At 39.8% G+C, this 15,589-nt stretch overlaps 1 protein-coding gene across 11 annotated transcripts in view; it reads right to left on the minus strand.

The window, feature by feature from the left end:
- Positions 1–15,589, minus strand: part of specc1 (sperm antigen with calponin homology and coiled-coil domains 1) — a 192,076-nt gene that overhangs the window by 80,296 nt on the left and 96,191 nt on the right. For 3 of the 11 annotated variants that reach the window (XM_036215275.1, XM_036215272.1, XM_036215270.1), the window contains 5 exons: positions 14,721–14,884; positions 7,119–7,210; positions 6,947–7,022; positions 5,905–6,049; positions 367–2,050 (listed from right to left, as the gene is read on the minus strand). In XM_036215275.1, coding sequence (XP_036071168.1) covers positions 1,981–2,050; positions 5,905–6,049; positions 6,947–7,022; positions 7,119–7,210; positions 14,721–14,884 — 547 coding nt within the window. In that variant the 3' untranslated portion in view covers positions 367–1,980. Of the gene's footprint in view, positions 1–366; positions 2,051–5,904; positions 6,050–6,946; positions 7,023–7,118; positions 7,211–14,720; positions 14,885–15,589 lie in introns of those variants that run through there. The other 8 variants (XR_004949075.1, XM_036215271.1, XM_036215273.1 and 5 more) reach the window with 7 other exon arrangements.

Below are 15,589 nucleotides of genomic sequence, written 5' to 3' on the forward strand. Positions count from 1 at the left end.
ACCTTAGTGTTCCTCAGACACACAGGTAACATGGCAATGAGGCGACCTTCCCATCCATTTTCAATAATCGTTTTAGCTTTAAAAGTTTTGGGTTTAAAAAACATCAAATTTAAATGTCTGAAAATGTGCACTTGTGTATTTCATTTTACACATCACAGAACACCTCGTTCTCCTGGTACGCTGTGCTGAAGTTGTGAATAATGAACCAATAGAAATCAAGAAACGCAAATAAACACAAACCAGCTTCATTTCATTTCATCAGCAAGCAAAAGTGATGGTATGTTTTCTAAGATTTGCTGAGTGTTTATGTGTCTGTACATGAGCCAGCAGAACTTATAGTCCCAAAAAACAATGAATGTGACAAACATGTTGAGGTATTTGGATGAATGGGATAGGTTGAAAAAAGATTTAAATCCTTTTGAATTTGAAACGGATGATGAAGTGGACCATCCTTCTTCCCATTAAGATGTTGGAAGATTGTAGTTTTCACCTTGATTTTTTTTCTTTTTTTTTGGTTTATAGATTTGATCTTTGTGGTAAAACTTGAAAATAGTTTGTTCTCAATTTTTTTGTGATTTTTTTTTTTTTTATAATTCTAAATGTATTAACCTAACTTGTATATTTTTATCTAAAAGCATGCTGTGAAGTACTAAGAAAATGGATGTCAAGCAACAAGAAAACTATTTTTAAAGTAAACCATTCCAGCTTTTTTAAAAATATGTCGTCTACCATCAGAACAACATGTTAAAAACTGTAATTTTTCATCGATGTGGGGTCTTTAAAACAACAATACCTAAAAAGGAAAATCTGGAAAATATTTAATTGACTAATAAAAAGGTCTTCTTTGCTGGCATCTCTTTACTGCTGTGAATGATTTTTATCTCAGAAATGTGAAATGTGCTTGTAGTTCAGTTTATTTGTTTTAAAGTTCAGGTTTGGTTCATGGTTACACTGGAGAGTGGCCAGCCTTTGAGAGTGTGTGGAACACGTTAAATCAAAATTTGATCTTGAACTCAAATGTTTACAAAGATGAAATTAAACTTATGAGCGCTGACAGTGTTAAATGCGTTGCTGCAATACCCCTTGCAGGGTTTTCCCTCTGGGGGTTTCGGTTTGAATTCAGGCCACGGGAAGGCCATGAGACACGCTGGCTGTGCCGGGGACAGTCACCGCAGAGCTGCTGCTCAATCCATTATTTCTCTGCTGTCTTAAAGTACAAAGAGGCCGTGCAGCAACTAAATTCAAGGGGGGATGGGGGGGTCGGCTGACGTTCTGTCGTCAGTCAAACAGCCACTCTAAACATGTCAACAGTGTTAGTGTTGCACAAGTTACATCCGTGGCAACAGGTTTTTGGTGTTTAGGATTGTGTAAACACAGCAAATGAAGAGCTGAGTGTAAGTTGGCATGACCTCTCACAGGTTTCCACACGGACTGATCTAACATGTTAATATTTGTTCAAGCTAAAAATGTTTTCTACACTTAAAGTGAACATTGCACTTCCTAAATAATCAATCCATCAGCTCAAATAAGATCCAAAATGTGGGAAAATAAATGATTCATAAACATACATTAAGATGATTTCACAATAACTACGAGTATTTGTGTAGTTTACTTATTTAAAATTCAGTAAAAAGAGGTAAAAAATATGTAGGATGAAATAAAGCTTTATTTTAAAGCTCTTTACTTCCATTTTTCTGATAAGGACTTACAGATGATCAAAACGTCAAAACATTCAGAATCTTACAGAGTGAAACTATAATCTTAAACCAATTAAAAAAGACATTTTAAAACAGAAATGTTTGGATTGTTACAAACTGAAAATGTGTAGTTCCTAAACTTTGGTCAAAACTTATTTTTCCTGAATCATTGAATCGATGTGGCACAGACTTCGGGGTTCAGTTTTCAGTTCATCAACATTTTTTGCTCATCTTCCTCGTCACAATCCTCCACTGGTTTCCCATGGGGTTCAGGACAGTTCAGTCAATCAATCACACAAGTACGATGCTCCAGAATTGGGACTTTTTGATGGCGTAGGGTAGGGGTCTGCAACCTTTAATGTTAAAGGAGCCATTAGCGCCATTATTTTTACTAATCAAAACCCGTCGAGAGCTGTCAAGTTCAAACTCCCTGTTTACAAAAATACTCTTAAAAAATGTTTTTACATTTTTGTGACCGTTTGGGCATTCATGTATAAAAATGTACATTTAGAGAATGACAATATTTGAATTCTTCTAGGAGTTGTATTTTCTCTGCATAAAACTATTTAAATGTATAGTATTTTACTTTAGACAGCAGCAAACAAATACATTCTTGTGTTAAAGACACACTCAAATGAAAATTGCGTTTTGTTTTTTTTTTGTTTTGTTTTTTACCTTTCAGCATTTGTCGGATTTGAAGGACAACTCTAAAAAAAATTAAGATTAAAATTTTGGTTCTGACAATTTCAATATTCAAATCACTGTGAATCAGGAGCAGACCATAAAATGCTGTTCTGAAAAGATTGTATTTGTAGAAAATGCTCTGGGCAAGCCACAAGCCTTCTGCTCCGCTCCATTCTGATTCATCCAGTTAAAGACAAATAGATCCATGAACATCTTTGTTTTCTTCACCTGAGCTGGAATCTGGATCTATGCTGTAGGGCTGGATAGAAATGATATTGATCACCATTTTTGTTGCACTGCAATGACAGCTTGGGGCTGTAAACTAGTGGGAGAGAGAGAGTAATTGAGGGTTGATAGGAAATTGGACAAATTTGGTTCCCTTGAAGACCACTGAGCTGAGCTGTTGTTGGGTTTGATAAAACACAGAGGCCTAAAACCAGCAGGCCACTGGAAACACTTCACCGTGAGCCTCAAGCAGCTATAGTCTGTGCCTCTTGTCTTCTTCTAGACCAGGGATCACCAACGTGACCTGGTGCCCGCGGTGAATTTGGCCGCTGAAGATGCTAATGATGATAACTGAAGATGCTGAAATTGATCGTTAAAAATTGATCGTTAAAAATGCTGAAGTTGATAGCTGAAATTGCTAAAGCTAATAGCTCAAAACACTGAAGCTGATAGTCTGATATGAGCTGATATTAGCTAAACTCTAAATTAGCCCAAAAAACTGAAAAAAGGCTAAATTATCTAAAACAGCTAGCATGCAGCTGAAATATTAGCTAAACTCCAAAATAGCTTAAAAAACCCTTATAGATGCCAAAATAGTCAAAAAAGCTAGCAGAATGTTAATATAACTTTCAACTTCACTCCGACTCCTTATAATATAAAGTAACGACTAATCGACTTTTAAAGATTAGTCGTCAATTATTCGACTAATCGTGGCAGCCCTTCTTGTGAGCTGCATCTAAAATTAAATTTTATTTTGTTGCCTTTTTTTTTAATTAAACTTGCATTTACATAGATTTAAAAATCAAAACATCTTTAAAAATATGCTCATGAGACATGAACTTTAGATAAGTTTAGGTGACTTCTGACCTGCTCCAGTTCAAAGAATGTTCATTTGATTCATTTAAAACTGCTGCAGATTTGATCATTAGTTCAAAATGTGACAAGATTTGTGTAAAAATGTATAAGTTGATTTTACTTTAATATTAAATTATTGATAACATAATAAAAATGGGACATCTTTCCATGAAATATAAGTGATCATCTGAAAATGTAACAATTACTGAGATTAATAAAGTTCTGAATATTGATTGGTTTCCTATCTTGTTGTCATTGTTGATAATTATGGTGAAAAATCAGTGTCTTCACATAGAGGAGGATCTTTTTTTTTTCTTAATGTATAACTAACTGTAACGACGCAAAGTTTGTCAATTCAAAATGGTAGCCCTTCGTAACCCATGAAGTAGCCCTCAGGTACAAAAAGGTTGGTGACCCCTGTTCTAGACTCTTTGAAAATTAAAGTAGAATTTTGGATGCAGCTGCCTGTCAATTTATTGGTTAAAATAAAATAATCTGGGGTTCAGGCAAAACCCTTTACCTCAAGATGTAACGAATCCTAAAAAAATACCCTATGAAAGTATTCTCAATAACCAAATGTGGCATAAATGTAAAAACTGAATCCCAGATATATTGTGTGTGGTATCTCTTAAAGTCTGGACTCCAGCAGCAGTCATGTGAAAGAGAAGTCCTGAATGGGCTCCGTTTCCCAGTCCTCTGCAAGCTGCCGTGTCTCGGTTGTATATTTTCTTCAACCTAATTAAGTCCTCTTATTTAACATTTGAGCTTGAGTACAGCACTCTGTGAAGAACCAGCTTTTTTTTCCAATCAAGCCTCACCTTGTCACTGATCATGGTCCTGCCCACAGTTTCATGATGGTGCTGAGGCTAACAGATGCAGACTGACTGACAGGGCTGTAACAAGTATTTGGGATCCGTTCCAGAAAAATCAAGTACGATTGTGACCTCCAAGATGGCTGATTTACTTTCCTTATAAATATAATAGAGCATAGTAAAATATACCTTCATAGATTCTGAAATTGGAGTATAATGTTGGATTTTAAGAATATGACGAAAAGGTACAATCCACAGATCTAGACACTTTTAAAGATCCAAGAAAGCTGTATTTTAAAAGTACTATCTGGTTATGTGACATCATGGGTGACAAATATTTCAAAATATTGGAATTTTCAGAAATTTAGAAAAATTAAATAAACGGTTTTTGTGTTAAAGTCCCACTCCAACTACATTTTTTACTGTAAAATTGTTCTCAGTGGTCGTTTATTTATGATTATAAAGTCTTTAGCCAAAATCAAAAAGCTGATGTCGTGTTTGGAAGACATTTCTGCAGAGCGGCAGGAGCTGTTTGAAATTTGCCTCTGAGCTGTGGGCGGGACAGTTGGTGTGGGGCTGGATACTGGATACTTCGAAGATCTCCTCAACCCTGCTGACATGCCTTCCATTGAGGAAGCAGAAGCTGAGGACTCTGGGGTGGAACTGTCCATCAAGCTGAACTCACTGAGGTAGTCAAAGAGCTCCTCGGGGGCAATGCTCCTGTAGTGGATGTTGTTTGCCCCGAGTACCTCAAGTCTCTGCTGTGGGAGTGTCTGACACGTCTCTGCAGCATTGCGTGGTGGATGGGAACCGTACCTCTGGACTGGCAGACTGGGGTGGTGGACAGAGGGTCTGGTTTGGGGACCACGTGATTTCATCTCTGCTCTTTGCAAATGATGTTGTTCTGTTGGCTTCATTGAGCCAGGACCTCCAGCATGCATTGGAGCGAGTGTGAAGCGACTGGGATGAGGGTCAGCACCGATAAGTCTGAGGCCATGGTTCTGGACCGGAGAAAGATAGTTTGCCCTCTCTCGGTGGGTGGAGTGCTCCTTCCTCAGGTGGAGGAGTTTAAATATCTTAAGGTCTTGTTCACGAGTGAGGGAAGATTGGAGCGTAAGATCAACAGGCGGATTGGAGCGGCGCCTCCCTGGAGAGGTGTTCTGGGCATATCCCACTGGGCGGAGGCCCCGGGGCAATTGAATGTTAAAAACAAAAACAGAAACATCTGCTTTGAGTCCATTTTTTTTCCTCCTCTTCCTTTCTTGTTTTACCTTAAAGCTCTCCCTGAGGGCATGTTTTGCTGCTTTTTCATCCTTAAAGTTTTAAAGAAGCACTAACAGATAACACCCCGCGACCCTCCTCCTCCCCTCCACCAAGCTTTGACAGGGGATGCCTCAGGCACGGAGAGCACCAGACAAAATTACTGATTATTGATAAATTTATTTTAATTTTGGTTTTAATTATTGCATTTTTTATATTTTAAACAAAATTAGTTTTGTGTTTTAAACTGTTGATCATTACAATTTGGTGCCCCCTCCAGCAGATGGTGCCCTAGGCGGACGCCTAGCTCGCTTATGCCCAGGGTCGGCACTGCACTGGTGTATGCAGTCATCAGTCAGTAGGCTGCTCACCTAAGCTTGCTGTTAGCTCGGGTGAAGCTAAAGGATGCGGTGCGGCTGTTGAGCAAAGCAGGGCTTTTGATGACAGACTCCAGAAACGGACTCTTCCTCATTAGGCTGCTGGGTCTCAACTCCTCGCCGAAGGTCAGCATTTTATCTGTGGAGCCAAAAAGCACCAAGAGGAAGGAGACCCAGGAGAAGGTCACAAAAGAGTCAGTTTGTCAGTTTGTTCAAAACCCTTTTCAGACTCTGAAGCTGAATTACACGCATTTCTTTCTCTAAAATATTTTTTTAAATAAACCTATTATCAGATGTTTTGTATTGTTGCTATTTAACTTTAAGAAAGCAAAGTTTAATGAGCATTGTATATGTGTGACATCTCCTCAAACACAGACAGATGGGAGCAAAAGGTCCCAAAAATCAGCCACTCCACAGGAACATGCAGACTGCCTGCCATCCCTGTGGCTGTTTTTTTCGTCTCAGATCAGTCAAAGGGTATCAAGGTGATCCTAAGCTGGCTAAAGTAGCACATGGAATTTGCCTTATGTGTCCTTGATTGCCACACTGGCAACCTGCCCGCGGTGAACATGCATGCTGCCTAATTTCAGGTGGGATTAGCGCCAAAGAGCTGTGACCCTCTGCAGGATAAAGCAGCTATAAACTGCCGCAGGACGGAAGTTCAGGCTAAGGCAAGTTTATTTAAAGAGGGTGTCTTGAGTCCTGAACAGTGTACTGTGCTGCATGAATTAGATGTAAAGATCTGAAATTAATATTTAAAAACAGAGTGTATGTGTGGGGGGGGTGCAGCTTTATGGGAAACAGTTCAGGCCTGTATTACTAGTCTTAACCATTTCTTACACTAAATAGCCAAAAAGTGACAAAACTTTGTTAAAACTGACTTAATGACACCTTAGATCAGCATTAAACATCTTTTCAATTTGATTTTGCTCTCACAAATTCCTTTTATTTTCCAAAACACTCTTCACAACAGACTAATAGTCACATAAACCTGACATTTTCTCTAACATCATCATTAATCATCAGTTGCACATACCACAAGAATGGGATAAGTCTGTCTGATTAATCCTTTTATCCAGCATTTTTGACTGTGGTTTTATGTACGAGTGTCTCTAAAAGAAAGCAGGAGTGACATTTGAATTAGAAAGAATGCACCTGCACTGATTTAAGCTTCTTTTTTTGTTTTTGTTTACAGGAAGCGTGAATACCTGGATGGGTGAGTCGGCAGCGGCGGGGGCAGTTCGGACTGGGATCCCACTCAGCAGGCTTCTTGATGAGGACTGCATCTGAATGGCTCCATCTGAAACATTCATAGTGATGCTCAGTGAGCATCCTCAGAAAAGGCTCAAAATCATTCTTGGTTAAAAACATTCATACATATTGTAAACAGTTGGTCAAATGCTTAAAAAGTCTTTGCAGAGCCCACATTTAACACTATGACACATATCTAAATATATTTTAAAGGCCCACTTTTATGACAATCCTCTTTTGGCCTTTTGAAGGTGCTCCTGTGGCATTTTCCTAATGAGAAAGGACATTCATGAAAAAAATTAGGTTAAAATTCTAATGTATTTGTTTAATTCAAACTTTGTGAATAAGGGAGCGGATGAAAACATGTTGTTTAAAAGTTCATATTTGTGCCGTAGAAAATAGGCTGGGCGGGGTCACAGTCTCACTGCTCCGCCCCATTCTGATTAAATGGCCTGCAGAGAAATGGATCCATGAACATCTTTGTTTTCCTCCTCTGAGCTGGAATCTGGATCTAAACTTTACAGCTGGATAACTCTGATATGATCACTATTTTCTTGCAATGTAATGTTGGGTTGGGGGTGTGAGGGGCTGGTAAGCTAGTGGGAGAGAGTGTGAACCAGGGGTCTGAAACACGATTGGCGTGCCCCGCCCCTCTTTCGCCACGTGACAAATTCACAGCTTGCCGGTTGTCAAAAAGTGTGTTTCTGACGCCGCGCCGGGTGTGGGAGGAGCTAGCAGCTCCGTCTGTGGATGTCTCTCTTAGAATGAATGGGAGACACATATGGAGTTTTACTCATGTCAAAACTCCACACAGAAATAAGACATCTCAGCGCACGCATTAAACATTCTGCGCGGACAAATCAGACCCTCGCGTACGCTTTTTCCTCCTCCACGAACAGAAAAAGTCCTCGAGAGAGACTGAATACGTCTGTGTGCGTGAGTGATGGGCGCGCATGAGCAGAACCTCAGCTCAGAAATGAAGGAGGAGCTGTTAATACAGACATTTGAAACTGAATAAATATAGTTTTCTCTGGTCCAGAGTTTCTCAGGTATTTTCTCTTATGCACCCCCAAGAAGAACTTATTCTTTCATTCCCCCCCCAACTTTCTGCTGTAAATATATCAGTTAATTGGCTCAAATTTAATGTATATCTCCTCAAAATATTGTGCCTTTATTATAATTAAATAAAAAAAAATTCAAAATAATCTGTTTTATTAATTTTTCTCTTTTTTTTAGAATCCTTCCAAAACCTTCAGACAAAGTAAAAACAGCCCTTCCTTGTTTTCCTCCACTGTAGTGATGAGTTCTGTCTTTTCTCAGAGATTCAGTTCTTTGGTTCACTGTAAACTTTCTTCTACCAAATGGATTTTTAGGTTGTTTTTGCTCTTTTTAATTTATTATCAAATGTAGGATCATGCACAATATCCATAACTAATGTAAACATGTTTTTATCCCCCCCGAGGGGGGGCGCGCCCCACCCTTGGAGAAGCACTGCTCTAGTTAGTCAGTCAACATGTGGTTTCGTCAGTCGTCTGTTTCTGCTGTTTGGTCATTGTTATTATTTTATTTATTCATGATTGTTTTTTTAATTCAGTTTTTAAAATGAATTAATTAAGTTATTGAATTCATTATTTCATGTTAAAAATAAATATGTTTGAGAACATTGGAATGTTTTATCATCAATTTTCTTGTGGAGATGCCCAGCCTCTCCCAGACTCTGCCTCCAGCGGCTTCCGGATAAATTTAGTGCGAGACCCCTTGTGTAAACAGACAGCTCTCTGTAGCAGGAAGGGAAGGGGGACAGGGTTGTGTGGTTGCTCTGCACCAACAATCCCACAACTCAGAAGTGGATTTTAATGAACTCATGCTGCTCTGCAGAAACTACGTCCCATAAAATGACAGTATTTTTATTTATTTATTTTGGCCAAAAATGGCATAATCATAATTTAAAGGGACCACACCATGATTTTCTTCAGCCTTTCAGAGTGAACTATATCCATATAAATGATCACACATTACCTTTGAAACACTAAAAAACAAAATATTTATGAAACATTAGTTATTTTCGTGACTTTTTTCCTAGTAAAATGACTTGATTCCTGAAGCTCTCTGCCTGCCACTGTTTGTGGCTGCCGCCCATTTCATAACGTCAGAGTCTAGAGTCTTTCCTTCTTCATTTCTCCCAAGAAAATAAACACTATTGAAACTTCTTCAAAGATGGTGCACCTGACGCACAGACAGATTGTTGGTGTTAGAATAGGGGAGGAGCTGTCAGAGCAGACTCTTCCTGGAGGGGGTGGTTCACGCCATGCTGACATCAGCACGTTTCCACCCGCTCGTTTTCGTGGGTATGGGAGGGGCTGCTGCAGACTGCAGGTTTTTAGAGGATTACTCTTAAATGCACGATTTGGATAACTACAGCTAATGTGATCAGGGAGACAGGTTGGATAACTACAGCTAATGTGATCAGGGAGACAGGTAGGAGTGTGCTTGGTGTGTCATCAGGAAAGAGAGTTGATAAGGAGACTTGGTGGTGGAATGAGGAGGTGCAGGAGTGTATATGGAGTAAGAGACTAGCTAAGAAGAAGTGGGACACTGAGAGGACTGAGGAGAGTAGACAGGAGTACAGGGAGATGCAGCGTAAGGTGAAAGTAGAGGTGTCAAAGGCCAAACAAAGAGCTTATGATGACTTGTACGCTAGGTTGGGTAGTAAGGAGGGAGAGACTGACCTGTACAGACTAGCAAGGCAGAGAGATCGAGATGGGAAGGACATGCAGCAGGTTAGGGTGATCAAGGATAGGAATGGTAATGTGGTGACAGGTGTCAGTGGTGTAATGGAAAGATGGAAAGAATACTTTGAAGAGTTGATGAATGAAGAGAATGAGAGAGAACAAAGAGTAGAAGAGGTGACGGTTGTGGAGCAGGAAGTAAGAAAGATTAGTAAAGGTGAAGTGAGAGGGGCTTTGAAGAGGATGAAGAGTGGAAAGGCTCTTGGTCCTGATGATATACCTGTGGAGGTATGGAAGTGTCTAGGAGAGATGGCAGTGGAGTTTTTGACCGGGTTGTTCAACAGGATCTTAGGTGGTGAGAAGATGCCTGAGGAATGGAGGAGAAGTGTGATGGTGCCCATTTTTAAGAATAAGGGAGATGTGCAGAGTTGTGGTAACTACAGAGGAATAAAGCTGATGAGCCATACAATGAAGGTGTGGGAAAGAGTAGTGGAAGCCAGACTAAGAGCAGAAGTGAACATTTGTGAGCAGCAGTATGGTTTCATGCCAAGAAAGAGCACTACAGATGCAACATTTGCTTTGAGGATGTTGATAGAGAAGTACAGAGAAGGTCAGAGAGAGCTCCACTGTGTCTTTGTAGATCTGGAGAAAGCTTATGACAGAGTGCCCAGAGAGGAACTATGGTATTGTATGAGGAAGTCTGGAGTGACAGAGAAGTATGTCCGAGCAGTGCAGGACATGTATGAGGGCTGTAAGACAGTGGTGAGGTGTGCTGTAGGGGTGACAGAGGAGTTCAAGGTGGAGGTGGGATTACATCAGGGATCAGCTCTGAGCCCCTTCCTGTTTGCAATGGTGATGGACAGACTGACGGATGAGGTTAGACAGGAATCACCATGGACTATGATGTTTGCAGATGATATTGTGATTTGTAGTGAGAGCAGGGAACAGGTGGAGGTGGAGTTAGAGAGGTGGAGGTTTGCCCTGGAAAGGAGAGGAATGAAGGTTAGCCGCAGTAAGACAGAGTACATGTGTGTGAATGAGAGGAACCAGAGTGGAAGAGTGAGGTTACAGGGAGAAGAGATAAAGAAGGTGGAGGAGTTTAAGTATTTAGGGTCAACAGTACAGAGTAATGGAGAGTGTGGAAAAGAAGTGAAGAGGAGAGTGCAAGCAGGTTGGAATGGGTGGAGAAAAGTGTCAGGTGTGATGTGTGACAGAAGAGTTTCAGCACAAATGAAAGGAAAGGTGTACAAGACTGTGGTGAGACCAGCCATGTTGTTTGGACTAGAAACAGTGGGACTGAAGAAAAGACAGGAAGCAGAGCTGGAGGTAGCAGAGATGAAGATGCTGAGGTTCTCTTTGGGAGTGACCAGGATGGATAGGATCAGGAATGAATACATCAGAGGGACAGCACATGTTAGAGGTTTTGGAGATAAAGTCAGAGAGGCCAGACTGAGATGGTTTGGACATGTTCAGAGGAGAGACAGTGAATATATTGGTAGAAGGATGCTGAGTCTAGAGCTGCCAGGAAAGAGGTCTAGAGGAAGACCAAAGAGGAGGTTTATGGATGCAGTGAATGAAGACATGAAGGTGTTAGAGTGGAGGATGCTGAAGACAGGCTTAGATGGAGGAAACTGATTCGCTGTGGCGACCCCTGAAGGGAACAGCCCAAAGGAAAAGAAGAAGAAGAAGACTCTTAAATGCACGAATGGATCAAAATGCAGCTTTGGGATTCTTTATAGAGCGGAATGAACAGTAAAATGCACTAAAAGCTCAAAAAGTAGAATTTTCATGGTAGGGTTCCTTTAAAGACCACTGGGAACGGTTTGAGAATAAATGAAGAATAAGTGAAGATAATCAGAGTGGGACTTTAACCAACAGATCAAACAGCCGTTAGACCACATATGCAACTTATGATTTTTTTTTATTTAAAAAAAAAACATACCCAGTAGTGTTTTAATTGGGATTATGAAGTTTTTAACAAAAATACCACAACCTAAATGTCTTAAAAAGACATTTTTTTCATGCTGATCTGAAGCTTTGGTCTGAAAAATATCCTCTGGGGGGGCGTGGCTTTTGGAGCTGGGCGGCACTCATCTGTTCCAGACCCTAATAGAATGTAACTTTTTATTCCACTCTTCTTCAGTCTTTGCTCCCATCTGGTTATGTGTGGCTTTCTGGAAAACATGAAATGTTTGAGTTTACAGCAGGGGTGTCTACACTTTTTTGATCAAAGGGCCAAAATCTAAATGAGATTCCGGTCCGCGGGCCAAGTACATTTTTTTTTCATTTTATGAAATAAAAGAAGAAAATAAAGAATATTGTTTAATTTATTTATTTGGATTCTGCATTTATTGAGGCAGTGCTTTTCAACCTTTTTTTTTTATCCAAACAACCCCTTTTCCTCGACAAAAATTCTGCAACAATTTTTTTGTAAAAATTCAGGCATAAAAGCTGTTTTTCATAAATGTAAAAAAAATTGTAATAGTTGTCAAAAAATAATTAACTAGATTAGTTGAAAATTTGCCATAGTAGTTGTTTTTCCCTTTGTTAATTTATTGACTTTATTAATATGCATTTTTTATTACCTTACAAAAACAATAGTAAGATATTCTTTCTAGAGTGATTTATTTTTTTATATTTCTTAAAATTTTTGGTCCAGAGCAACTATAATTTTTGAACAATTATATGATCAAAACATATTTTATACCGGTACACAAAAAAACATTCATGTTTATGTTCAATTGTAACAACACAAAAAGCAAAATTTTTTGAAGTTTCATTATTTTTATTTAAATTAATAATAAATTAATACATTAATAATAAATTATGTTGTCACTTTGACCCAATGCATTATGGGAGATGCAGTGCAAAACTGATGCTGGACAAACTCACGTCTCTGAGCTTCATTATTTTGTTCTCTTTTTCCACAGTCGGACACCGAATCCCACGGGAAGCTACACCACTGAAAACAAACTAGCTGCTATTTTTGTTGGTAATGTGAGCCTTTAAAAGAACAAAAAAGTGAGGATGTTAACAACTTTTGATTGGTCAGACTGATGACATGGTTGAGCCTCAAGAATGATTGGAGGAGACAGCTGGCTGTGGCTAAATCGCGGGACCGTCATTCTTATCAAAAAGTCTTTATTGGAATCAAAGAAACACAAATAAAAAACTATTTTATGCTCTTTCATATTCCTAACTACTAGTGTTTTATCAGGCCCTTTTTGGATAAAAACAGAGCTAATCTCCTGGTGATGGAACATGTTTTTGAATCAGTGAAAATGAATCATTTCCCACGGCACACCTGAACATCTCTCAGGGCACACTAGTGTGACGTGGCACACTGGTTGAAAAACGCTGCATTAAGGTAACACACAAGAATAAAAAGTAACATTTGTTTTTGACAGTAAGGCCCCATTGGGCATTTTCAAGTGAAAAACAGAGCAAGCTAAAACAAACTTTCCTCCAATGAAAACATGCTGCTAAAAGCATCAGAAGTGACCATGAAGACTCTTGGGAATTTTTAAAACAAAAAGGCCCATATCAACCCATATCAACAGGCAAAGAAAATGCTAACAGCAGCAGCCAAAAGTATACTGAGCTCTAGAGTTTTGGAACATCGTAGAGATTCAATGGGAAACTGGTAAGCATTTTTAACTAACTCTCTGCAGCTTCTGCCGCTACCACTTGGCGGGTCAAATTTGGCCCACGGGCCCCACTTTGGGCACCCATATTTTAGACACATCCTGCAATTTTTATGCTTTTTTTCTTAGGGGACACCTGCTTTAGAGAGGAAATTTTCCTATTTTATTTTAGTTTAGGAGGAAAAATGAAGACATATGTGCATTGATCCATTTTTAATAATTGAAAATGACGGTGGCGCAGTGGTTAGCGCTCTGCCTCACAGCGAGAAGGCCCCGGTTCGACTCCCGGCTGGGACCTTTCTGTGTGGAGTTTGCATGTTCTCCCCGTGCATGCGTGGGTTTTCACCGGGGACTCCGGCTTCCTCCCACCGTCCAAAAACATGCTTCATAGGTTAATTGGTGACTCTAAATTATCCCTAGGTGTGAATGTGAGAGTGAATGTGTGTGACTGAGGCCCTGTGACAGACTGGCGACCTGTCCAGGGTGAACCCCGCCTTCGCCCATCAGTGGCCGGGATAGGCTCCAGCACCCCTGCGACCCCGAGAGGGACAAAGCGGACAAGAAGATGGATGGATGGATGAAAATGACTTACAAGGAACAAATACATTTGATGTTTTATCCCAGGAAAGGTTTTTTGACAGCTTGTCTGTTACTTTAAATGGCAGTCTTGTAGAATTGTAATTTAAAACAGTCACATTTATGCTTGACATTTAAGCAGATTTCTGAGCTGACGAACCTTAACCTAGAAATATTTTTTAAAATAGTAGTTTTCAGTTTGAAATATAGCAACATTCGTTATTATGTACTAATGTTTTTTTTTCAATAAAATGTTTTAGTTTAATTGTTTTTGGTTTAATTAAATATTAACCTGAACAATTTATTAGCCAAAAAAAAAAACATTATTGTTCCTTACAAGTCCAACTGGGATGATAAAACCGTTCCTGTTATGTGGAGTTTGTTTGACACCAACTTTTTCTAGATGTTCTTCTTCAGTAAGAGACTTGTCTAGAAATCTGAAACACTTCTGCTAAAGGTCATCTCAGGTGGAGTTCTGTCACAAAGGCTTTTACTGCAGATAAATGGCAGGTATTCATGCTGTACACCACATCTGCTGCCTGCTTCTATATTTACACTGGCAGTCTGCTTGGTGTCTGTGCATGTGTATGCTGAGGTCCTTGATGCTCACTCTGTCCAACAGTATCAGAGGACTTTATGAGGGATTTAACGGTAGCTCCAGGCTTTGAGTTGGCATCTGTGCCGGCGTCGAGAGATGTGGTGGAATTCACAGAGATGCCGCACCAGACAGGGCTGTTTTCAGACTCTGACACTCTCACCTCATCACCTTGTGACCTGGTAGACACAATGAAAAAGGTTGCTGTAGACAGACCTCAGCATGGCAAAGGTTTGGAGCATGAGCAGTTGTGATAACAGCGTTCAGTGATGAGTTTCAAAATCAAGTCAGATCTTTAAAGACAACCTGTAGATCAGTGAGGAAAAATGAGGAGGTTCCATTTGTTCCAAAAATATGTCTTTGGTCCATTGTATTAGGTCTATGGGGCAGACATGGTGCAGAGGTAGAGCGGTCAACCTCTGATCGAAAGATTGCTGGTTCGGTTCCTGCCGCCAGTGTTTGGCAGCAGAGCCACCATCAGTATGTGTTTGTGTGAGCACAGATGAATGCGACTGTAAAGTACTTTGGGGCTTCTAAGAAAGTAATAAAGCACTATTTAAGTATACACAATGTATGTCTTTGGTCCACTGTTTATTTATTAGCTCCACTATCTATGTACAATATATTACCAAAAGTATTCACTCACCCATCTAGATGATCAGATTCAGGTGTCCTAATCACCTGGTCTGATCACAGGTGTATAAATCCTCAGACTTGCCGAGTGTTGTTCCAAACATTAATGAAAGAATGATCCTCTCCCAGGATCTCAGTGAATTCCAGAGTGGAACTGTCAGAGGATGACTAGGGGTGTGCCAAAATATCGATATTGCGATATATCGCGATATTTAGTCCTGCGATCGATTCTCGATGGGTTCTCACCAAGT

Source organism: Oryzias melastigma, linkage group LG14, assembly GCF_002922805.2.
Source record: "Oryzias melastigma strain HK-1 linkage group LG14, ASM292280v2, whole genome shotgun sequence".
NCBI classification, from domain to species: domain Eukaryota; kingdom Metazoa; phylum Chordata; class Actinopteri; order Beloniformes; family Adrianichthyidae; genus Oryzias; species Oryzias melastigma.